Source organism: Aulostomus chinensis, chromosome 14, assembly GCF_037954235.1.
Source record: "Aulostomus chinensis isolate RoL2024-O1b breed Wild chromosome 14, RoL_Achi_v1.0, whole genome shotgun sequence".
Classification (NCBI taxonomy): domain Eukaryota; kingdom Metazoa; phylum Chordata; class Actinopteri; order Syngnathiformes; family Aulostomidae; genus Aulostomus; species Aulostomus chinensis.
The window spans coordinates 15097406-15123230 of NC_141333.1; the positions used below are offsets into that span (position 1 = coordinate 15097406).

General features: G+C 41.2%; 1 protein-coding gene across 5 annotated transcripts in view; it reads left to right on the forward strand.

Annotated features, from left to right (window-relative positions):
• Positions 1–9: 9 nt before the first annotated feature.
• The window catches only part of ap3d1 (adaptor related protein complex 3 subunit delta 1), a 28673-nt gene continuing 2857 nt past the window's right edge, over positions 10–25825 (forward strand). The window contains exons 1-34 of one of the 5 annotated variants that reach the window (XM_086223536.1): positions 10–395; positions 3328–3423; positions 4099–4179; positions 5205–5285; positions 5391–5498; positions 5645–5774; positions 6457–6596; positions 7156–7229; positions 7318–7367; positions 7681–7730; positions 8099–8147; positions 9920–10065; positions 10356–10504; positions 10595–10825; positions 10971–11202; positions 11335–11480; positions 11842–11983; positions 12379–12450; positions 12616–12691; positions 12882–13081; positions 13636–13709; positions 14038–14061; positions 16551–16719; positions 16954–17097; positions 17931–17984; positions 20337–20441; positions 20662–20820; positions 21159–21206; positions 22376–22396; positions 22795–22984; positions 23190–23278; positions 23449–23534; positions 23735–23856; positions 25736–25815. In XM_086223536.1, the coding sequence (XP_086079662.1) occupies positions 300–395; positions 3328–3423; positions 4099–4179; positions 5205–5285; positions 5391–5498; positions 5645–5774; positions 6457–6596; positions 7156–7229; positions 7318–7367; positions 7681–7730; positions 8099–8147; positions 9920–10065; positions 10356–10504; positions 10595–10825; positions 10971–11202; positions 11335–11480; positions 11842–11983; positions 12379–12450; positions 12616–12691; positions 12882–13081; positions 13636–13709; positions 14038–14061; positions 16551–16719; positions 16954–17097; positions 17931–17984; positions 20337–20441; positions 20662–20820; positions 21159–21206; positions 22376–22396; positions 22795–22984; positions 23190–23278; positions 23449–23534; positions 23735–23856; positions 25736–25815 (3714 nt within the window). In that variant the 5' untranslated portion in view covers positions 10–299. The remainder of the gene's footprint in view (positions 396–3327; positions 3424–4098; positions 4180–5204; positions 5286–5390; positions 5499–5644; positions 5775–6456; positions 6597–7155; positions 7230–7317; positions 7368–7680; positions 7731–8098; positions 8148–9919; positions 10066–10355; positions 10505–10594; positions 10826–10970; positions 11203–11334; positions 11481–11841; positions 11984–12378; positions 12451–12615; positions 12692–12881; positions 13082–13635; positions 13710–14037; positions 14062–16550; positions 16720–16953; positions 17098–17930; positions 17985–20336; positions 20442–20661; positions 20821–21158; positions 21207–22375; positions 22397–22794; positions 22985–23189; positions 23279–23448; positions 23535–23734; positions 23857–25735; positions 25816–25825) is intronic. The other 4 variants (XM_086223537.1, XM_086223539.1, XM_086223538.1 and 1 more) reach the window with 4 other exon arrangements.

A 25825-nucleotide genomic window follows, 5' to 3' on the forward strand; every position in this document is an offset into this window, starting at 1 on the left:
ACTAGACCTTTAATTCCGCTGATTCCCACATGAGTATCTCGCGTAATTCTCAAGTCAGCTGACTTTCGACGCCATTTTGTCAGCCATTTCCTTCACAGAGCCATTGCAAGCGTCTGCACGGCACTGGACGCTCTGTCTGGCCTCAGCTTCATCTGACCGGGCTTGGTAAACAGCTGCGGCTCCTGAACACACGGAACCCGGGTGGATGAGAGACAGTCTAGCGGGTCGGTTGGCACCCACTAGACCTCCGAAAAGCCCTTGGCCCCACGGGACAAAAGCAGTACAAGTCATAGATAGTCATGGCTTTGAAGATTGTCAAAGGGAGCATCGATCGGATGTTCGACAAAAATCTCCAGGATTTAGTACGTGGCATCAGGAACCACAAGGAAGATGAGGTAAAATGATAAACGAGAAAATTATGTCACTTGGGACATCTTCAAATGAATATTCACTAATGTTATAAGTCATCACACGTTGGCATTACCGTTATCGTTTACTTGCTAGCTAACGCTAGGTAAACTAGGTTGGCTGACCAGCTAACGCTAGCGCCACCCGCTAGCTAACAAGTCAAAACAGTCCTTTTCAAAAGCTATTGCAGCCGGATTAATGATGATTTTTATGTTCGTATACAAATGTGAGACAAGTATAACTGTTAACCATGCAATGTAACATTACCTGTCAGGATTTGAACTCAGAGACAGGTAAAGTTAGCGGTAATGTTGCTGTCAGCTAACTTTGCTAACTGACAGCCAGAAAGAGGAAGCCGCTCTCTAGATAATTATATATTTTCTGTTATGCTTACTTTTCAGGAAACTATATCATATTTTCCTGTTAAGATAAATAATTTTTCTCTTCTTGCTGTCTTCCCTCTGACCTTTTTAGGCAAAGTTACCGTTATATTCAGCCGACAGTCGGAATGTAGATGAATAATGCTTTATCTATATCTTACCAGCTTACCTTATTATGATGTCAAATGTTATGTTTTTAAAATATTCAATCAGCGCCAGTCGTTTATGTTCTTATTCATTTGAGCTGTCTCAGGAGTTCCTTCACTGAATGGACATTGTTGTGCTTTGCTGTTAAAATAGAATGAAAACATACATATATTTTTACTAACATGTAAAAGTCCTGCGATGAGTCAACCAGCAGTTCAGTTTGAACACCCCATTATATGTGAGGTCATCACTGTCACAGCTCATGAGAGTGGGAGGGATGGCACATGAATGGGGTAGCCATCTCCCCATCTCTCACATCAGCTTGCTATTTGTCTGAGCTACGTGTTGGCTGTGTTGAACCTTGTTCTTGCTGTAGTGTAAAGGTTCTGTATAAAGTAGACATGAATCTGGATCCCAGGGGTGTTGTACAGAGCCGTTGGGCTTGTTGCACACTTGTCTCAAGCTGTAGGTTAGATGTGATATTTAGAGGTTAAGTGTCTTATGCGTGGAGATTTTGGAGAGTTCTCTTTCAGCGTGGCAGATTTGTTCTGGCTTTCTCTCATCAGGAACCCATTTATAAGCCTTGTCTAAATGTTGTAATCAATTGTACACTTGTTTTTTTTAGCTATTGTGTTTTTGTTCATTCAAATGAGCATTTGAATTAGTTATGCCATGCTTGATCTTCTGATTCAGCCCCTTGTTTGTCAGTGGTAACCCAACCTTGCAAGCCTAGATAAGGTGGTGGTTACCGAGCCAACAGTGGACAGTTTGCTGAAATATTAATATGCTGTGTGTGTTGACTTTTTCCTGTACAGCCCACGGTTTCTCTCATTGATTTTACTTGTGTGTGCTGAATCTTTGCACCGTTCAAATCTTTGCACCATTCATTTATTCAGTTGGACTGACTCCCACACCGTTGGAAGAGCAGACATATTGAGAAAAGGTGTGGGGAGAGGAGTAAAATAGACATCTACAAAAATATGGTGTAAGAATAGGTTGCTTCTGCTAATTTGCTCTTTATTTCCTCAAAAAGTTTCAAGTTTAACTCAGTCTGCATTTGTGTTATAAAGACTGCCTGTGTTACTCCTATTCTATGATAACTATTTCAGTTATTTTTATTGGTTCTGAAGCATTCATTGAGTGTGATAGCTTGGCGCTGTGTGTGTGTGTCTGGTGATAGTGTGTTGAATCCTGGCTTTTCAGGCCTGCCAGCCACAGTCTCTCCAGGAGCAGCAGCCAAGCTCATTCCCCCTCACCCCCACCCACCCTCCTCCTGTCACTGTGCTGTCTCATGACTTCACACACATGACCAGCACACTCTCACACTCCACAGAGCTATACGTGTTTGTTCTGCAAGGTTACTCCTCTCAACAAGTGTCCACTAACTTTCTGACCTACAGGTTTAACTGAGCTTGCCCTCCATTATTGACCTTAATTGGAAATGGACGTTGATTCAGGCTAATTCATTTAATTGTGAGGCTCCTTCAAACGTGTATTAAGTGGAGAGGTGATGCACATTCTGCATGGATCATTCTGTTGTGTTGCGCAAGCGCACTGCTGTTTTAGAGATCTTTGGTTTTGATTTTCTTTACACATTTTAGGAACAATAAATTGACAAAGGAGCCCTGCATGTAGTTTAGTGTTATATGTAGTCATTTAATGTGATCTGTAATTTATATAAATTCTTGTTTTGACTTTTTTAGTGTTTTATTCTTGCATATTAGGTGTTTTCACGTTGCTATACAATGAAGTATGCTATTTGTTTACATTGATGACGGCTGGTAACATGGGTGGTCTATAACTGATTTTATCACGTGTTGTCATAAAAGAGTTTAATGTATTTTTGACATTGTAATCACGTGGTTTGAATGTTTTTTTTTCTTTTAAATATACTGATAATCACCCTACACAGAATGTCTGTTCAAAGAGGAAATAACCCTTATGGTGGCTTTTGTTACTCTTAATTAAGGTAAGGAGTTGTCATCCACCTAACATTACCTTCTCTCCTACTCAGCCATTAATGAAAGAAAAACACAGAAGAAGGACTCGTACTGAGTTGAAATCAAATAAATGCACTTAAATGCAGTAGTACAAATCTTTAAGTCCCCCCTCGTGCAGCACGAGTTTATGCAAGTGAGGAAAAGTCTAGCTTGGATCCAGTCAGACTGTATGATGGCACAATGAAGACGTGACAGTTTGCATCACAGGCTGATGGAAAAGCAAAACAATCACTTATTTCAACCTCTGCCGACTGGTGTATTGGAGAAAGCCACAACAAAGATACCAGGATTTTCCAGCTTGTTCCCGATGCTCAGTAGCAGTCTCCCACAATAGATATCACTCAACTTAATCTGATCTTGTGTCTGTTGTTCTGTCCTCCGTCTGCCCTCAGGCCAAGTACATTTCCACATGCATCGATGAGATCAAACAGGAGCTCAAGCAGGACAACATCGCTGTCAAAGCCAATGCTGTGTGCAAGCTCACCTACGTAAGATCTCATCCTCTCATTCACTGTCTTGCTTTCTGGCTTTCACTTCTGCTCAGTATGCGGATACAGAGAGGCTATATGTGGCTGTCTGGCTGTGTCCTTCTGCACTGATACACTCAACCATCTGGCTGTATTGGAGCATACCTCACTAAAACATGATGCCAGAGACTATCTCTCTTGTGTCAGCAGGGTAATCATTTCAGTATTCAAGACACAGGATTTAAAAAAGAAACAAACTAACCGAATAAACCAGATTTGGGTCATATGAAGTCTATAATTATGTAGCTCAGAAAGCAGTTGTGCAGCGAAATGTTGAAAAGGATATTCTGTCTGACGTGCAGTCACAACCAATTTTTCAGTTCATCTGGCTATCCAGAAACTACAGTACATTTTTGATGTATAGCTGCAGATTCATCACTACAGAGCCAAATAGTGAGTTGCCAACACTTATCGTAATTGTGCTGTAAATACAACACATTTCTATTTATAACCTGGGCCCTACATTTGGGTTCAGATGGCTGGTTCTAATTTGTATCAGTGCTCTCTTTGAAAGCTTTCAGCTCAAATCGGCTAGCCTCACTGTGCACCCAAGGGATTTAGAGTCCCCTGTCCTTCTTTTTATTCATCCGCATCTCTCTGGTCTCTCTCCTTTGTTTTGTTTTTTTCTCCTAACAGCTTCAGATGCTGGGCTATGATGTCAGCTGGGCCGCTTTCAACATCGTTGAAGTCATGAGCTCCTCAAAGTTCACATACAAGGTACAACTGGAATATACAGAGTTATTCTCAGAAAAGCGGATCTGATAATTGTGAAACGGATAGTTTTCTGTATCGCTGGATGTGACGTGATTGCAGCCATGATTGAAAAGTAAAGACACGTATTTGAGATGCTGGATACCTTGATTCTTAGTTGGAGGTGTGTTTTTTGTTGTTGTTGTTGTTGTTGTTGTTGTTGTTGCTCCCTGTTCCAACTATAGCTGTTTTTCAATCACATGGTATCAGCTCAACTTGTCCCCTCTTGGTTCACTTTTAATCCCAGGAAGCCTGTTTCTTCTTAGTCAATCAGTTACATATTAACTGATTACTCTTAATTTTTTGTCAGAGAAAAGTAAATATATGGATGAACTGATGCTGGGTTATTCATTACTTGAATATCACATGGATGGACAGGAGGACATGTACCTCCTGTATTCCTAACTCCCTCTGCCTGCTCAGACCTAGCGTTAGAGCTCCCATTCACCCATTGGGCCCGGTAGTGGGGCTTGCACCCCCTGCAGCATTACTGTGCTGGCCCCAAGAAAGCTGGTGGTGAGCTCCTGGTTGTATCCTGCATCTCCGCACAGACTCTGCTACCCTGCTACAGTTTTTTTCTGTCCACTGGCAAGAGAAGTTCACTGGGGACCTGTGGAGATGGCAGTAATGTTAACCTCTGCCCCTGGCCAGTGGAATAAACCACTGGTCCAGGCAGTCGTGATGATTCTCTCTGACCAATCAGTGGTAGGCAGTGTCCTCACCTCACCTTTTATTATTGGCTTAGTTCATTTTGAAGCTCTTCAGAAATGATACTTATTCCTTTACGTTATGGAAAATGAAAAAGCTGTGCTAGGCAGCTGATGCCATGAGGTGGAAAAAGGGCTTAAGAAGATTTCATAGAACTGTCACAGCGTATTCAATATACTTATAAGGAAACTTCTGCATGAACTGCTTTAGGTTAATGAATATATGTAATGAAAACACAAAACCCACCTTAATATGTGCTCTCCCTGGGCGTTGTTCTTTTATAGAGGATTGGCTACCTGGCAGCCTCACAGTGCTTCCATGAGAGCACCGACGTCATCATGCTGACAACAAATCAGATCCGAAAGGTCAGTGGTGCTCTCGTTCATTACTCCCCGCATGCACCCCCTAACTATTCCCCTCCCTCTCATCCGACAACTCATAAACTCTCAACCTTTCACTGTTTCACCTAGGATCTCAGTAGTCCCAACCAGTATGACACTGGTGTTGCCCTTACTGGCCTCTCTTGTTTTGTGACCCCTGACCTGGCTCGAGACCTGGCCAATGACATCATGACACTGGTGAGTCACATCCAGAGGTTTTATAAAGAGGATTTATCCTCTTTTGTTTTTTAACCACAGTAGTATGCTACCAAGTGGAAGATTCAGCGTTTTTGAGCAGTTTCAACCTGACTCTCCTTACTGTCTTTGCTGCTTTACCACCATAGATGTCCCACACTAAACCCTACATCAGAAAGAAGGCTGTGCTGATCATGTACAAGGTGTTTCTGAAGTATCCAGAGTCCCTACGCCCTGCTTTCCCTCGGCTCAAGGAGAAACTTGAGGACCCAGACCCAGGTATTAATAAAACACCACATTCAGTCTGCTTATACAAGATGCATTGCCCCAGATTTTGCTGATCTAAAGAAGAGAATGTTGTTTGCTGGTCTCTCAAGGAACATCAGTTCGGGCTCGTTGTGCCATTTCTCTTTGGAAATCGCAAAATATTAGACCCTGCTGACACTCCCAGGGACAGACGTCCTCTGTCACCTGAAACTTATGAATGATTCAGCATCCAAGAATAGAGAGATAGAGGAAGAGTCATTTGTGATTCTGTTGGTGCTGTCTGATATATTGAAAAGCTCACAGTGACACTGATAAAAACATCTCGCATATTGATTGATATCGATTCAGCTTAATGGCTTGTAACAGGGACTGGGCCTTTGTAGTTGTGCTTATTTACTCTGTGTAAGGGCTTCAATATTTACTGGTGTGACATTTATACAGCTGTGTAACTCTGTTGGCTGAAAGGATAGTCCAGCTTGTCCTTAAACTGTTCGTTTAAGAAAAAAAAAATCACTGAATTCGTTGTCTTGTCACACTGCCTAAATTCAATATGCTGTCTTCCTACTTTATTGCTTTTCAGTTTTGTTATTACAGTGTCAAGACTGCAATTATGAGTCTTCTCTCACCAGGTTGAGAGTGATACTGAGAGCATCATGCATGCATGTTCACGTCTAACACGCTTTCTCCTCTTTAGGTGTCCAGTCAGCTGCAGTAAATGTTATATGTGAGCTGGCTCGGAGGAATCCCAAGAACTACCTGTCTCTGGCGCCACTCTTCTTCAAACTCATGACGTCCTCCACTAATAACTGGGTTCTCATTAAGATCATCAAGCTGGTAAGTCAGCAACAGTCAGCGGATCCCCCCTGTGTAAGAAACCAACTTGCTGAGTGAGATGTCCGGCGGGGTCAGCCCACTATTACCTTGACGAATTCATGGCAGATGACTTGAAGAAAGTATTTATAAGGTTTACGTATTGATTTTTTTTTTTTTGTATTTGCAATATGATTTTAGTCCTAGTATATTACAGTTTGTTTGATACCATCTGTCAAACCAGCCTTCCTGTGTGTTTATAATAGTTGTACTGGCTTTTCAGACATAATTCTGAATTCACTGTTTTTATCGATAGGGCTACTCAGCACTATATGATTTATGCTGCCCTGCCAGGGTTTAGTGTGATGCTTTTTGCTGTATCGTAGCAAATATGCAGGAATACATCCATCATATAAGAGGAAGCGATACCAGTTCCTTCATCACGTCAGTACAGCCAACATGTTTGATTGCAGCTTTTGGTTTCTTACAGCTGTCAAAAGTAAAACTTCAGAAGATTACTCTGTGAATAGATCAAGTGTCTTATTTAGTGCTGAGTAAAGCATCTCGGCCGGTTGCTTTACAGTTCGGTGCGCTCACGCCTCTGGAACCACGGTTGGGGAAGAAGTTGATCGAACCTCTGACAAACTTAATTCACAGGTAAGATGAAGTCACTTTCTGAACTCACATTTTGTTAAATGGTGTCTAGTAATTTCTCTGTTTCTAACCTCATCTTTCTCTCCCACAGTACCTCTGCCATGTCGTTACTCTACGAATGTGTCAACACTGTCATTGCAGGTCGGTACTGGTGCTCTTTGGGCGTTATTGTCTCATTATGCTGTGTGTGTTTGTGTCTGAAATTGGATGTCAAACTGTAGCAAATTTGTCTTGACTCTATTTAACAGTACACAAAAGCCTCTTCATATGTTGTTGTTGAGTCAAAAACAGCTTGCATGATGACAACTTGAAAATGTACCTTCAAACCAAATTGTGATATGCTGAAATCTATTATCCCTTAAATATATTTTGATTATTACCTTTTTTCTTTTTTTGTCCTACCCGATGTTCAGTCTGTATTCAGATCTAACTGCTTCTTTGTCCGGCATTGCAGTGTTGATTTCCTTGTCTTCTGGAATGCCGAACCACAGTGCTAGTATCCAGGTAAGGCTGGGATTTCCACTCCTTTGTCCTCTTGTAGTCACATGTTGAATCTAAACTTTTCCACTCCAGTTGAATCACAATGCATGCTTTCACCTGTTTCTTTGTGTTCTTGAGTCTTTCGCTCTTTACATTCCCTTTTCACAACAACCATCAAGACAGGCTAGTAAATGCATGATGCTCTTTTCTTGCCTTTCAGTTTACTTATTCAAAAGCCATTTTGTACCATCAAATATTCCCCACCTTTGTCCCTCACATTTTTTTTTCATTTTCTTTTTTGTGTGCTTGCATTACAAACTGGTGTGGAAATGTTTCCCGTGTCCCTAATACCTCTTCCCTTCTCTCTCTCTCTCTCTCTCTCTCTTCCACAGCTCTGTGTCCAGAAACTGCGAATCCTGATAGAAGACTCGGACCAGAACTGTGAGCCCTCTGTCAATGCCTGCAGTGTGTCATTTTCTCATTGTCTGCGTGTTTCTGACTATGGAACAGTCCGCCCTTTTAGATGACCATAATGTAGACCTCCTGACTCTGGATAACTTGAACTTAATTACTTTCCCATTCCCATCCAAGAGACTCCATCGAATGCCATGAAATTAAATCGTATCTACTCTAAATCATCAACTTAGCAGTTGCTGCTTCAGTCTGAAAAGGGGTAAAAGTTCCCATTTACTCTAATCAATTTTAGCTCTTCTATGAATATGTTCTTTAGTACATTGAGGGGTAAGCTAATGCTGTTGCCAGCCATTCGAGTTATCTGGATCATAAATAAATAGATAGCTGAGTGTAGATTGTAGACCTGGTGTGACTAGAGTAGAATGTGACCCTGTGGTTTAAGGTTTCGTTTTTCCTTTCCCTGCTGTTCTTATTGGCTCTAGTTGGTACATATTCCAGTGGTTTGATGAGTAAAGTAGGTGAAAGTCAACCTTTCCTAAAGGTTAAAAAGCACAGTTTTTTCACAAGCGTTTTTTTTTTAATGAAGACAGGAATATTGGGAAGGCATTGATAAAAGGCGGAAGTGTAGTAAGCATCCTTCAAAATGTTAACTTTGAAATTAAGACCAAAAGTTGTACAAAGCTTAATTGTGTTCCGTGTTTCACTGAGCTTCAACTGTTGTCACTTGTGCTATGAGGACAAGTGGATCTCAAAGTAGTTCAAAGTTAACGTCCTTTGCAGCTGGAGTGAATCATCTTGGGAGTCATCGCTGCATCGATTGGCCTCACCTCAACCCGAAGGCACAGTTACTTATTGTTGGGTGCTAATACAGTTCATATCAGTGTTTGAAAACGGCCGTACAAAGCTTCAGTCATCAGCGTAATCTTTTCCAACCGGCTTGATCTTTAGAGATGTAGTGGTACACACAGCTATGACTCAAATCAGGTGTCAATCAAAAGGTCAGAGTACAGCCGGAATTTTTGTTACATTTGCCAGCTAATTTGAAATGCAACATTAGTCAGTATATCCTGTGGATTTTTTGATTGTTGCTAACATTTATGAACTGAATCTCAAAAAACGTTGCTTTCCAGCAACATGTTGTAACAGTGTAATAGTGGGTACCTAATGTTCTGACATTGGGTGTTTTACCGTTTAGTAAAACGCCATGCAATGAGGAAGGTCTAAAGGTGTCATGAATTGGATACAGCCCATCCCTACAGCCATACATGCCCCCTGTTGATCCAGGAATATGTGAGACGTTCTTCCCTGCCAGATTAGATCATCATCAGATTGCTGTGATTCAGCAGATTTCAGCAGGTTAAGATGGAGGATAAAACGGAACGAAACTGCTGTTCTTGTGTGTCCTGTCCTGTCCTGTCCTGTCCTGTCCTGTCCTGTCCTGTCCTGTGTGTGTCCTCTCCATTGTTCAGATTTTGTTTAAGTAACTTTCCTTTGTGATCGCGGTTTGTCATTTATATGATTTGTGAAAATCATTGCATGGATGCATGTATTTCCATCTGGATATCTTCCATAGAGTGTAGTGTTCTGTGTTCTCTACAAACTGATATTGTAATTATTTTGTAAGAGCAGTTAAATGCAGAAATTGTAATTATAATATTTCCTTGAATAACCATAACCATTCAATTACTTTGAACTTAGTTGTTAAAATCAGGCGATAGAAGATAGATTTATTTTTTACTTGCTGGGTGTGTATGTATTTACAACTATTCTTAGCACTGTGTGTGGGTGTGTTCATATAGTGAAGTACCTGGGCCTGTTGGCTATGTCAAAAATCCTCAAGACCCACCCCAAGTCAGTGCAGAGTCATAAGGACCTCATCCTCCAGTGTCTGGATGACAAGGACGAGTCCATCCGGTTGAGAGCTCTGGATCTACTTTACGGCATGGTGAGGAGCAAAGACTGGTTTTTACTGAATTGCTGGGAAAAATACTGATGATTTTATGATGTCATAACTTTTTGGTTTTTGTAGAAATGCTCTTTTTTTTTTCTCTCTCTCTCTTAATAGTTACCGGCAAATGTCGAAGTTCACTTGCAGCTTGGAGTTTTTTTTACTGCACAAAACTAGATTTTTCTCTCCAAATATTAAAACTTCTGAGGAATTATTGCTTTTCTGTTTGTGGGGGAAAAAAGGGTTTCTGATCATATTCTCATTGTCTCCATGCCGGCTCCCTATAGGTATCCAAAAAGAACTTGATGGAGATTGTGAAGAAGCTGATGCTGCATGTGGACAAAGCAGAAGGAACCACGTACAGGGATGAGCTGCTCACCAAGATCATCGACATCTGTAGCCAGAGCAACTACCAGTACATCACCAACTTCGAATGGTCCGTTTAACTCCACACCATCTCAAGTGTCACTCTTGAATTTTGCCCATTTAACAGGATATATGATATTCATCCTTACGTACTTGATAGGTACATCAGTATCCTGGTGGAGCTGACCCGATTAGAAGGCACGAGGCATGGCCACCTCATCGCCTCCCAGATGTTGGATGTTGCCATTCGGGTCAAAGCCATCCGGGCCTTTGCTGTGGCCCAGATGGCCACTCTGCTGGACAACGCCCACCTGTTGACTGGAAACATGCAACGAAACGGCATCTGTGAAGTTTTGTACGCTGCAGCCTGGATCTGTGGCGAGTTCTCTGAGTATGTTTGTTGATTGACCCAACCTTTTAATATATCGATACATTATGTATTATGACATATTAATCGTAGATACTGTGCATGATTGGAACTTTTGTTCCAAAAGTACCACTTTTGGAATAAAGTCAATCTTTTCTCTTCACTAAAGGCACCTGGAGAACCCGATGCAGACCCTGGAGGCCATGCTGCGGCCGAAGGTGGCCACTCTACCAGGTCATATCCAGGCAGTCTATGTGCAGAATGCAGCTAAGCTGTTTGCCACTGTGCTCAAGAGCCAAGAGGGGAACACAGACAGCACAACCGCACAAGAAACCAGCCAGCTGATGATAGACCGCCTTCCGTTGTTTGTCCAGAGTGCCAACCTGGAGGTGCAGGAGAGGGTAAGACAGAGCAAGACCACATTTTGGACATTTGTCTCTCTATTTTCCATTCAACACATCGCAATGAACACACGTCTGATAAATACGATGCCAATAGTCGTATATCGGTCTCACCTTTTGTCATGTTTGCAGGCATCTTGCATCCTGCAACTGGTCAAGTACATCCAGAAACTACAGCAGAAGGATGTAGAAGTAGCAGAGGAAGTTAGTGCACTGTTTGCTGGAGAACTCAACCCTGTGGCTCCAAAGGCACAGAAGAAAGTGCCTGTTCCTGAAGGGTGAGTACATTAGGAACTCCCATAATCATTAAGACCAGCATTTTTTGATAAAGTTCTTTCATCCAACAGTCTTGAATAATCCCTCCCTCTACCCCACCTGGGTTAAATTTTTATTCAAATTGATTCAAAGTTGTGAATTCAGTGTTAGAAGTCATTTAGTGGGCTTTAATTTGCAGCAGTGACACATTAGTTATACGTCAGTCAGTGATATATTGAGTTCTGCTTGGATTTTGTAATTTATAATCTGTAGAGATGGTTCATTTAAAAGAGATCTACCAAATATTAGAAACACCATTCAGGATACTAGAATTCCTTTCAAGTCAGTCTCTGAGTCTTGCTCAATGATTGTGTATTTGTTTAGTCTGGACTTGGATGCCTGGATCAACGAGCCTCCATCTGAGAGCGAGTCTGAGGATGAGCAGCCCAAGGCTATTTTTACCAAGGAGGAGCCCAAACACTCCCGCCCCCGTCACACAGAAGTGGATGAGAAGGAGCTTGCGCGGGTATGCTGGTCGATGATTTTTGCATTAATGAATTGATTCAGCAGTGTTGTTTCATGCATATTTTCCGACATGCAGCACTGAATGTTAAATAATACTGCAATATTTTGATTTTTGTTTGAATGAATTGAAATGTTTTTTTAGTCCATGTGCTGTAGTTTCAGTTGTTATTTACTTCTATTTTACATCATTTCAGTTAACCCTAATGATGTTTGTTGCTGAAAATCACCCTGACATTCATCTAAGATGGAAAAAAAAGTTATAAAATGTATGAACTGCATACTTAATAAATCCTAGTTCTCCTGTGAGTAAGTCTGGCTTCCAGGTTGTATAGCTATACCTTAGGCAGGCTGTGCCCTCACTGATTAATTCATGTTGCTGTTTTTCTCAACTCGCAGAGGAGAGAAGCCAGGAAGCAGGAGCAAGCCAACAACCCGTTCTACATAAAGGCTTCCCCGTCCTCTCAGAAGGTCTTCTTATCAGCTCTTTAAGCTCTAATTTGTCACTGTGCTGCATCAGATCTCTATTTAAAAAGTAGTAGCCTAGAAATATAAATACTGCCAAGTGTAGTTTTGACTTTTTGTGATATCAGCGTTGTGTGTTTGAAGTTTTAAATGAATGCCTCCTCTGTGTAGGTGTACCAGGATGCCCCAGGAGTGGAGCACATCCCAGTCGTGCAGATTGACCTTAGTGTGCCTCTCAAAGTCCCAGGTGGGACACACTGTCCAAATATTTCTTTTAAATTTATGACTCCAGAATAAAATATTCATTTACATCTTAGCAGAACACATTACATAATGCAATACAGATAAGGAGGCTTATTAACTACTTTATGGGTAAGTTGATGCTTAATTTGTTTCAGTAGCTGTCTTGTAAAGCACACCTTGATTTGTTCGCACAGGTCTGCCCATGTCCGACCAGTACGTGAAGCTTGAGGAGGAACGTCGTCAGAAGGAGAGGGCGGAGAAAAAGAAGAAGGAGAAGAAAAAGAGGAAAGAAAAGCGCAGCGGACGAGGGAAGAAACATGATTCAGGGCCGGAGAGCGAGGAGGACATCACACCTGCGCACATGGTTGACATTGTTACTGAGGAGATGCCAGAGGTAAGTGCACAGCAAGAGGACATACGTGCGAGGAATTAGAATTGTTTGGAATTTAGTGACTCCATATACATATGTTTCAGCCAGTACTATTTGCTGCAGTACCCAGTCTCATTGTATATATGTCTGGAATTAACTTTGAATTAACAATTTGTAGGCAGTGTTTGTAGTGGATTTGGAGGTTCATTTTGGGGGGGGGGGGGGGGGGGGGGCATTATTGTTCGTCGTCTGTAGAAATGCATCCAGTAAAAAAACAGAGTCCAAATGTTAAAGGACAGTCTTATTCAGTGGATTGTTTAAATCCTCTGATGAATTGTTTACACATCACTCTGACCTTATTGATCCAAGAGCAAAATTGATCCAAGCATAATAATTTCAGTTGAGTAAACATGGATCTTGGTCAGAGTTAATTGCCACAATTATTGCTCCCACTGTTGTTTCTCCACTCCTTCTGGAAGTCAATATCTTGGCAGATGTCTTCACATGTTGGAGGTGTCGCGGTTATAGATTTACCTATGAAGTTCCTAATCTTATGTGCTTGATTATCTTTCCGTTAGAATGCCTTACCCAGTGATGATGATGATAAAGACCCCAACGACCCTCACAAAGCTCTGGACATCGACCTGGACAAGTGAGTCTTGTCTTGATCTTAATCTCACATGTGCTCGACCATACAAATGAGTTTTGAATCAAGTACCACATTACAGATTATATAGAAACCACTCATTTTATGATTGAGCTCAGAAGTCAGTCTTTTAAAGTTAATGGTTGTATAACAATTTCTTTTATTCTGGATATTTCCCACATCCCGAATAATTGCTGTTTGGCTTATCTTGGGCTTTCTGGCCACAGATGATGACTTTGGCTTTTCCCCACTCACATATTCTCATGGCGTTCTGCTTTCTGCTTCCTCTTTCCTCTGCATACACACACCCATTACTGCCTCTTTGACTGGGCAGCTTGGTGGAAATGGCTGGGCGCAGGTGAGTAGCACCCCAGCCATCGGACCTGGGCTCTGACTCCGTGGATTGCCTCTCTATCTTCCTCTTTTTCTCCTTCCTGTCTCGCTCCTCTCACTAACATCGCTGCTCCTTACTTTCTTCATTTTGAATCTGCAGTAGCTGCAACAACCTTCTGGCTCTTCATTCCTTGTGTCTCCTTATATATGTTCCTCAAATGTAAACAGGGCTCTAGACTAACTTCCCCACAGGAACACTGGTGCTGCTCACTGAGAAACTTGGTAGCCCCAGTGCAACCAGAAGTAGCACATAATTTAGTAGCACCCTTTTTTGGGTTACAGCAGCATGGTTTTTAACAATGACCTTGTATGCTAATAAATAGCCGTCTTTGGTTCCATACTTAGTGAAGCATTGACAGTGCCTTGAAACTTGATATTTGCACATTATTTTACTGGATGATGATGTGCACCCTGCACTGTGTACAACATAGTGATAGATATATCTGAGCTGTCTAACCACGATTTTACACAGGGCGGGGCTGCATTGTGTAATGTTCAGGTCACGGCAGACAGAGCGTTAACATGATGCAGCCGTGGCCGGATACACAAAACAGAGGAGAGTGCAGGATGGGAGAGGGAGAGGCTGTACCAGTGAAGGAAAAGAGGGCTGATTTCATCTCACATTTGACCAAAATGGTAGTAATAACAATGCACTTGCACAAATTGAGACTTTAACTTGCATGCTCCCAAAAATGTTTTACTTGACCATTTTGTTTCAGTCTAGAGCTCTGTGTAAATAAGTAGTATATTATCTATTCTGCCCCCCTTACTTACCATTCTTCTTTAACTTCTTAGCTTGACAATATCAGCAGCCTACTGCAGTTACTGTTGAATGACTCTGCCATTTTATAACTGATGATGTATGGAAAGTCCTCTTAAGGCAACATTACTTTTATGATACACTGACTTGTTAATAAGGACGGTGGTGCAGCTTGCAGCGCTACATCTTTTTCTTCACTATGCTGTTTGAGCTCAGCAGCCAAGAAACTCTGAGCTTGCAGTGTTGCTTTCAGGTACTAGACGCTAGTCCAGGGTTCTCAGTATTAAAGCAAATATTAGGTTAAAATGTGCCCATTCCTCTCTGTCATCTATGTTGTCAAAATCGGTTATCTTCAAATCGTAGAAAAGTGCCGCACTGCAACCAAATTTCAAATGAAAAGTTATGGTTGATCTGTGATAATGTGTTTTGTATCAGTAGAGGGTGCTGCTGCCCAGCTGATATCTCTTTGATATACAAAAGCCTTATGTAGAAAAATCTCATTTAACTCACTGCTGCTGATGTTCTCAAGACTTAAACTTTCACAGCCTGTCTCTTGAAATAGGTTCCGAAAACCATTTTCTCACCTCAGCTGAAGGGGTGCGTTTATCTTTCGCTCCCATTTTTCGAGGAATCTTCTCAGCTGAGCTCTGTTGACTTGCTTTGCCTCTTAATTCTCCCTCACCGAGTTGGAGAGTAGATGTAGTTGCCCCTGGCCTGCACTTGAGGGGAATAACAAGTACATGTGCCCACACACCACTGTAATCTAATTCAGCTCAAATTATTCTATTTTGTCAAACCCAGGTTTTAGACAAACCATTTGTAAAAGTGGAGATGTGTTCTGGTTGCTAAAATGTTCCAACTCAAAACATTTGATAATAGTTTAAATTTCATTTCAAATGTTCTAAAATTAAGCAAAATAAAGTAGGAGCTGATTTTTGAACTTCTGGATTGACTAGAACAACAGTTTTCCTTATGAAGGAAGTTGTCTTTGTTTCCTATTGCTATTATATTTCTGCACTGATTTTTTTTTTTTTAATTTAACTGTAATCGGCCAAGGCCCTCAATAGTTACTTAAAAAGTATTGAAGCAAAAACGGAGGACAGTTAATTATTGTTTCACTCTCTGAATGGAAACATCATGGTATGTAATGTGGTTGTATATTGTGTTAAATGCTCAATTTTATGTTTTCCGGGTCCAAATATGGTGTAAGTGTTGTAAACCGTTGTTTGACTATTATAGTATAAAGTTAGAGAAGCACACACAGAAATAATTGCCATGTTTTCTTCCTCATAGTTCATGACCACCTTTGAGCTACATTTGAATGCAAGCCTGACAGTAGAATAAAGATGAACTGTAAGAGATAACTATTCACACTGAAAACTCAATGCATCTTAAAAGCTGACTATTATGACTGGCCCACGGGGGGCAGCAGTGTGTATATTTGCTACCAAAGGGCCTGGCCTGAGGAATGGCTTAACTCAGTGCATTGGATGAGTTGTGGCTGCTGCTGCTGCTGCTGCTGCTCAATGCAAAATATGCGCTTGAATTCTTGGATTGCTGCACCTCACAACCCTTGCTCACCTTCTCTAACATAGAGGAAGCTATAAGATAATGCTCACATTGTTGCATTGACAACAGGTGAGTCTTGAAGTCTCATTTAAAGATTGTTTATCTTTGCATTGCTGTTTGCCCAGGCCTCTTGCAGACAGCGAGAAGCTGCCAGTTAGGTCGCACCGTGCATCAGAGGCTCCAAAGAGCCCTGCAGAAGATGGTGATGTAGAGAGTGGCACTTCGCAGGAGCCCAAGAAGAAAAACGGCAAAGAAAAGAGGGAGAAGAAGAAGGATAAAGACAGGGATAGGAAGGTGAGGCTCAAATTCCTTTTTTAATATCACTAGCATTCTTACTCTGTCTTCTTGGAAACCATGCTCCCTCCCTTCTGTCCTCCTGATGAGATTGTCTCTTTAAACCAGTATAATCAAATTAATGGAGCAGTTCGAATAAATGGAGGACAACAAGTAGCTGACATGACAAATCAGTGGTCGTGATTCCTGACCTTAACCGATGCAGAGCTGAATTTATTCTTCTTCCTTTTGCAGAAGGGCAAAGAAGAGAAGAAAAAGAAAAAACACAAACATGAAGAAAAGGGGGTGGATCTTCTTGGGGGTCAGGCAGATGAGCCTGTGATCCAATCAGAAGAAACCAGTGATGTGGCACCACCTCCCACTTCCACCACTGCTGAGGTATGCTGTTTAGAGAAAGGTGGCACAAAGCAGTTTTCTACCTAGCAACAGTGTGTATCTTAGGTACAAAATAAAATGAAATTAAACAAGTAGATCTAAAATTCCCCATCATTGTGTCGCAATAATACCATGAGATGTAGTTATCTCAGTTAGATATAGTTCATTAATACAGATCATTAACTTGAAAAGAGATATGATTATATCCAAAGGATTTAGTAAATACTGCTTATATTGATTATTGTTGCGTTACATAATTTGTTTTTTCTGTGAAATCCACGGTGATTTCTGCATCTCTTCTCCAGTATTTCTAGAACCCTGTCTCCCCTCCCTAGGCATTGCATAAGAGAGGAAAAAAAGGCTTCTACTTCAGTTAAACCTGCATGCAAGTTAAAAGTTGTTCTAAAAGAACCACAAGTGAACATAAACAGTTTCAATTCAGACCTGTGTATGTTGCACAGACATCAAGGGTCAATTGAAAGTGTTAAATCCAGCATTTATTAAGTGCTTTTTGGATGAAATTTCAAAATATCCTCATGTATATGGTGATGTATAGCCTAAAATTGTTGCTGTATTATTTTCAGACCATATTGCTCGGCCTTACATTGACCCAACACATCCATTTATTCTTCCCAGCTACTCTTTCAATCAGCTATAGTGGTGAAGTATCAGTTTGCTTTGAGCTGTGTCTTGTTTTACCAAATCCTTGATTTATTCATGAAATTGAACAGCGTAATCTCTGTATTCATTTTCATGAATCGTAAAAAGCTACAGAATCCTATTTATCCCTCACCCTCTCACCTCCTGGCACTCGTCTCCCTCCCTTCCTCTTCTAGGTATCGGATCTGGATTTCTGGCTCTCAAATGCTCCAGTGCCCTCTAACACCCAGGTTGAGTCCCACCCCTCTCTCTCCTTCTCCCCCTCGTCTCATCATTGAAATCATACCCCTTTCATAACTCCACATTTGATTGATGTACTTGTCATAATAGTTTTTTTTTTGTTGTTGCTTCTTCTTCTCATCTTCCACACCTCATCTATTTGACACAACTTACCTCCTTTTCACAGGTCTCACAACACTTTCCTCTCTCATTCACCAGCCTTCACGTTTTCTAGCATGTGTGTGTTTGTACGTGTGTTTGTCTCACAGTGCCAGGCTTTCTCTTCCTCAGGTTTCTTGTGCTCTCTGGATGTTTGGTCATTCTTGAGGTGACAGTCGATGATGTTACTCTTGTGTTTATGATCGTGATGTTAATAAGTGTGTTTTATGTGGCCTGAGCTTTCCATGAAATGTTGGCTGAGACCGTTTCATTGGTTCCTGTTGAATCACCATACGTGTTTGTTGACTTGTTTCCAGTCACATGTGGCGTTCTTATCTTTGTTGTCATTGTCGACCTTTCGCAGTGTCACAACTGTAGACTTGGAAATGGAAAACATTTAGCTGATTTACAGTTGTTGGCAATAACGTGCAATGCAATCTCGCAGTCTGACAGCAATGGCAAATACAGACATAAATGATTTACGATTTACAATAAAGATTTCCTAATATGTGATGACGCAGGAAGGAATTAACTCAAATGTATTAGTTCTCAATGTAAAATTGAATGAATGTATAATTTTAAGTAGCGCTTACAAAGTGATTCACAACATTTAAACTAATTTCCCTTGTAAATATTGACACAACTCCTTTTGTACAAGTTTAAGGAACACACCAGCATTTTGCAAATCAGATAATTTTCCATCATCCCCAGGGCCTGGCAAGAAGATAGATACCCTTCTGTCCCTTGTACACACACGTGTGGAGACGAAGGATGTAGCAGTTTTTCTTGGAAGTACAAATGGTAACTGTTAATTGTAAAAGTAATAATACCACACAGCAAACATAAAGGTCTTGCCTGCTTTAAGTTATTTTCATTTTTCTAATTTAATTTAACTGCAATAAAACAGTTTTTTTCATTTATAATATAGTAGCTTAGCATGTAGGGAATTGGTGCAGCACATTAAAATGCTGGCCAAAACACACAAGACAAAAAGGTCGCAAATGATTCAAAAAAACAACTGCTAATCATAGCCGTTTTTGTCTGAGAGGAGGAGGAGGAGGAGGAGGAGGAGGATTACCAAGACCCTGATCTATCTAAGTGGGCTGTGTGGCTCAGAGGTAGAGTGACCGTCCAGCAACCGAAGGGTCGCTGGTTCGATCCTCACCCCTGGTGATTATGTCAAAGTATCCCTGAGCAAGATACTGAACCTATCATTGCTCCTGATGAGTTGGTTGGTGCCTTGCATGGCAGCCTTCACCGTGAGTGTGTGTGTGTGTGTGTGTGTGTGTGTGTGTGAATGGATGAATGAGATGACACTGTAAAGCGCTTTGAGTGCCGTGAAGGTAGAAATGAACTATATAAATTGAGTCCCATCTATTTGAACTTGAGGAGAACCTTCCTTTTTTGTAAGCAGATCAGGCAAGACAGGGGAATACTAACCTGCTAGCAGTTAGCTAATCACTGTGGATCTCACCTCTCTACTGAACACACACAGACAGAAAGTCTATTTTGCTGACTGGCTCTGTGGAGAGCAGCAAAAAACCTGAAAGGTTGGTGTGTTCCTTTTTAGAGGGAGAAATCACATGTGAATTGGTGACTTCACTGTTTTCCCATGTTTCCAATGTTTTGTTGCAAATTAACTGGTTGCTGGTTTGAGCTTCAAACAGAACAGACAGACTTCTCAATCAGAAATTGTAACTTCTAGCTTCAAGGTATTCAGTTGTTTATCATGTGAGCTATCAGCCACAAAGTCAAAGCCCTTTGACCTAGAATCATTAAAAAAAAAAAAAACATGTCTTAACATGTCCTTGTGAGAGTTTGAAAACATGTCTCATCATGTCTTAGGGAAGATTAGTTTTCTCATTATAATAACGGTGCTTATAAATTAGATAGGCTGTCACGAGTCAGATCCAGCAAAATGCTACAAGTTTACAGATAAGTTCAGATGTAACAGTTGTTTTTTTTTTATTGTTATTTAGCTTATTTGTTCTAGTCAGGTGTGTGATGCTCTTGGTTTAGTACCTGAGGTTTATATATTTGGTGTCACAGGTGTCACAGAGATTATGAATGACGAGGGAGTACACTAACTTTACTTCTATTGACACAGATGTGGCAAACACTACTATATGTGTTCCAGGCTATGTTTGGCTCGAGGCTAATGTGTGTTGGTGTGTGTCTGTGTGTGTGTGTGTGTGTGAGAACAGGAAGCAGTGAGTGTAACAGAAGCAGCCCCAGTGCCTGAGGCAGCCTCTGTCACAGCGCCTGACTCAGAGCCTGACGAGCCCAAAGACGTTGAGATGGAGGAGACAGTGAGTCACTACTCATGATGTGATAATTGCACATAAGAAATTTTGTCTGCAGTGTTAGAGATTCCACCTGCGCTGAGAGCATTAGAGGAATATTACAAGTACTCATGATTCATGACTGCCGTTGGTGACAGCCGCTGTCTGATTATCTCATGAGTTCATATTTGTCTTGCGTTAAGAGTTTGTGATGACTTCTTCTTTCTTGTGACTTTTCAATAACAAGAAGTCCTCCAAACACAAGAAGAAGAAGCAAAAAAAGGAGAAAGAAGAGAAGGAGAAGAAAAAGAAGAAGAAGCATCATCACCATCACCACCACAGTGACGGTGGTGGAGAGGGTTCAGTGCAGAATGGCACTGTGGAGGAGGAAGAAGAGCCTCTGCCGGTCAGTCATGGTCCTCAGCCATAAGCAAGATGAGTCGATGTGGTGCTGTTTTCTGAAAGTTTAATATATAACATTTTAGAAGAATTCCTGCAACGAGTGCACCGTTGAAATCAAATAAGTCACAGACCTCAAGGCTTTAAATAACTTGATGCTTAATGTTGGTAGTCTAATATGTCATCATTCTTATCTGTGACTTCCTAGTGCCACTCTAAACCCATTGACCGGGAAAGAGACGCACACACACACCTACACCTGCTTGTTATGCATCAGCTATGTATGACCAGCTCCAGTTGCCTAGTTAGCAGCCTAATCTAACCCAAGCTCTTCTCCCCTTTCAGCCCATGTCCAATTACTGCCTACTGGCTGAGAACTCCTATATCAAGATGGTGAGTCATGGCAGCTGACATGCTGCTCAAGGAGGGACATATACCTGGCGACGGGGCATAGATAATAGTTCTTCTTAACCATTGTTGCTTCTAATTAGATTTAAAAACTACATAACATGAGTGCGTCTTACAGTATCAAACCATTCTGTATCCACCTGATTTAGCTTGTTAACTTCCCTTCATTCGCACTGTGATAGAGAAAAATGATGTCTTGTCTTTTTTGCTTATGCTTGTGAAGCACTTCGGTCAGCTGATGTTTTAAATCTGCTATAGAAATAAGTCTGACTTGACTTTTAAAAATGGGTTTGCTTGCAACAGTAGATCACAATATAATCGTTTGACAAACGTTGGAAACCAATTATCTGATTGGCCACGTGAGGTTTGCCCTTAATCAAGGCAGTTTTGTTGCTGCGTCACTACATCCTCTTGCCTCTGCAATAAAAGTTATTCTAAGAACTTAGACTTGATACTTAGATCCATTTAATAAACAAACCATATTGAAGAGCTACAAAGACCCTGTGGGGATGAAAAGTCCTTGTCACCCTTTTAAATTTGACAGTCAGCCAAACATTTTGTCACTACTTTGATTACCCGATGTCTCTGCTGCTGAGATGTACTGTGACTACTGTGACACTGGGAAACGCTACAAGGAGAAGAAGGATTCGTTAAAAGTCAAACTAGCCAAGGCAGACAAGCTAGTTCTGACCACAGAGTCTTAGTAAGGAGAGCTACATCATAACTTCCTCTAATTTTGCTGATGCTGACGAGAGATGCAGTCTAGTGTCTCCTCACTCAGAACCTCGAACAATCTGGCTGGAAGTCTGGCCACTCAACAGCTGGCCTGCATCCACGGTCATGGCAAAAGTGTGTCAGGCTGTTGAAAACAGAATTAACATTCACTGACATCTTTGCTTAAGTTACAACAAATCTAGATGTTAACGGCCAAAAGGTTGTACTCCGTGTTTCAGAATGGAAGCCCTCAAACCGGTGATGACATCACAATGGCTATATTCAATTCTTTTGTATACACCTTAATTTTCCTTGAGCGAGAATCATGCTAATTTTAATGTTTGTGTCATTTAACTTGACATTTTCTGAGACAACTGCAGCTTTAAAAAAAACAAAACCGAGCGTACAGATTTATCCTTTTCTTCTCCTTCTCTTTAAAGATGATGGAGGATGCTGATCAGGTATTTGTAAAAGTTTTGTCAAAGACAGAATTTTATGTAAATGCTCACCTAGACGTGTCTCTTTCTACCTTCTTGTTTCTCTTCTCTCGTCTCTGAGATCCTCAGAGTCCAGCCCTGTAAGAAATGTTATTTTTCTGTGGCACAGCAGCGCTGCGTCATTTTCTAAGAATCTCTCTGTGCTTGTGATTTTCCTCCCTGTGCTCAAATTGGTTTCTTGGAAGCAGTGATGTGTGGTGCTGGGTGCAGCTTGATGTGTTCACTGTATGCAATGAATAAATAATTGTCGTTGGATTTTTACAACACAAGGGGGTGTTTTAGACAACTTTAACCTTGCACAGTATGTCTTTGTGCACATAAATTAAGAGTAAAAAGCATTATTTCTTTTTTTAATCACAAAGGTTTATGACATCCAGGGGAACCTGCAAGATGGGAGTCAGGTAGTGGTGTCTGTTATATTTGAAAACAAGTGTGACAGCTTCCTCAAATCAATGGAGTTCAATGTCCTGGACTCGCTCAACTCCAAGCTGCAGAGGCCAGAAGGGGCCGGTCCACACGATGGCCTCACCGTCCCCTTCCAGCTTCCACCCGGTCAGTGATTTCCTGCTAATTTCTGCTCTGGATTTAACTTCCAAAATGTAATGTAATCCTTAAATTTGTATTAAATTAGTGAATATCAAGTTATCTCTTATTTTGTAATTGGAAAACTTACATTTGCTGTAAGTTTTGTGCTGGAGCTGCTTGGAAAGTTAAATTTGAACCTGATAACTTGATGAATGTGTCTCTTGTGTTTCAGGGGTGTCCAATGAAGCAAGGTTTGTCTTCACCGTACAGAGCATCGTAATGCCGCAGAAACTGAAGGGAACACTCACCTTCATTGTCAAGGTTGGTAGGACAACAGACTGACAGCAGTACCTATAGTAGAGTGTAGATTTTTACACACTTCTTTTATTTTTTTTACAAGCTTTCATGGTTTATGTGCTTTTTTTGTTGGGTTTTTTTTTTGGACTGGACTGGAGCTAAAAAGATCAATTATTTGTGATGTGTTCTGACAGAACGAGGACTCCTCGACTCATGAGAAACTGGACTTCAAACTGCACTTTACCTGCACCTCCTACCTAATTACTACTCCGTGCTACAGGTGATTGTGGTACATGTCGCGTGTGTCTTCAGAGAGTATTTGACTTATTGGTGCACCGTCAGTATTAAAGCTTAAGACACCACGAATATCTGCTATAAATATAGTTAAAACCAGCTTGTAGTTGATATTCTGTTATTTCTATTCACTGTGGTATATTGGTTTAGGAACAATTAAATGATTTTGTTTGTTTTTTTTGACAGTGATGCGTTTGCAAAGCTGCTGGAGTCTGGCGACCTGAAGGGCAGCTCTGTCAGACTGGAAGGAGTCAACATGCCCTTCCATCACCTCCTGGCCAGGATCTGCTTCCATCACCACTTCTCTGGTACGCGCGTGCACACACACACACACACACACACACACACACACACACACACACACACACACACACACACACACACACACAATCTCTTTAATAATCTCTATCTGGCTCAAGTGCTGTCAAATAGTTGGGCTTCATCACACACAGGATGCAACATCGTACTGTTTGCCAATACTTGATAACTGTTGGAGGAATGTACTTTGAACACTTCAGAAGGGATGGCTCATGTAGCATTGCTTAACTCTGGTATTAGTGGAATTAGCAAAAACAGTTATTTAGACTAAGGCCACATGAACCTCTTGCAACGCTAATCTCACCAACTACATTTCTAATATATAATAAAACTTAGACATTGGTTTGTTTTTCGACATTTCCAATCCAGACAATAAGAGATCTCACATACGAGTACGCAGTACTGGAGCAAACACATATAAATGCAGGAATAAACAGTTTCCAATAGCTTTACTCATACCAGTTCATCTCAGGTCGCCCCTTCGCCTCCTCGGGTGTGCTATGAGATTACATTGTTCCAATATTAGCTTACCTCAAGCATATCAGATTCATTTTACCACCCAAGTTTGTTGTTCTCAGTCGGGGTCTGATATTTCCTTCTACCTCCGCTCATCCTCGTGTACTCCTGGATTTTTAAAAACATTTGAAAAAGTTGATTGGTGACTTGTTCCTTATACTGTGTAGTTTGTCATTAGCTTGTTTTTTTTCTGTTGCATGTCACGTTCAATGTTGGTCAACAAACAGTATAATAAAAAGTGGCCTGGAAGGTAGTGACGGTGTTTTGTGGCCACCATTTTAGATCTTTTGCTAGGCTGTAATTTTTATTTTCTCGTCAGCTATTTACACACCAATGCCAGGACAGGCAACGTAGCAAAAACTCTGTTTTTTTCTTCTTTTTTTTCCCCCTGTACATTTTTTTTTATTTTCAGCGAAACAAACAACCCTGTCAGGGGTGCTACTGTTGAATTTAATTAATATACTGTAGATAGTATATTTGAAAATAAACTTGTGACTTCTATTATTATTATTATTATTATCTTTTAGTTTTTTGTATCAAAAAAACTGAAACTAAAAATGACAAAAAAAGAATCCATAGAAGTTGAACAACAGCACAAGCAGAATGGAAAGATTCTTAAGGTGTGTTCACACCAAACCAAAATTTTCGTGTGTTAAGATTTCCTGTAAAGTCTTATGTAGAGAGGCGAATAGATGCAAATTTGTGTGTATACTCGCCGGGCGGCACGATGTGCAAGATGAAAATACTCAGCTTGAGCGACAAATTTGCGTGACGTTGTGTCGAGAGAGCCTGTCAGCATTGAGATTCTGACGTCAACAGTCCTGGCACCTACTTGGTGATCATCTGTGATATCATCGCCAACGGGTCAGTGACTTGGGCCCTCGTCAGCCTGAAGTACCGCTGGAAACGGCCGTCGTCCAGGCGCAGCTCTTGGAGAAGGCAGTGAAATTCACCCAGCAGTGTGGACCTCTGGATTATGCCATAGATCCAGAATTGATGGCATTTTGTTATCCGCTGTATCTGGGACTTCCACAACAGGTATAATCCAGTAACAGTTGTAATGTCAGCCATGGTTGATGATGGAAAGAAATGGCGGAATAAATTCTCCTCGCGACGGAAAAAAGATTGCACGAATGACGCAAATAGATCCAAACAAATGATCCCGCGGTCAAATTCGTGCAAATTTGGCCGCAGGATCTATTTGGCGTGAACACACCTTCAGAGAGTGCCGATCCGGTAAACCCACTGGAACCATGTGGTTTTCAAGAAAATCAAATGATAAAAAGGATAAAAATGTATGGGCATGCAGTTGTTTTGAGTGATGCTTAAACTTCTGTCGTCTTGTGGGATTAGTTGTGGAGAGGATCGACTCCTGTGCCTCCATGTACAGCAGGTCTATCCAGGGTCACCACGTCTGTCTGCTGGTCAAAACTGTGAGTGAAC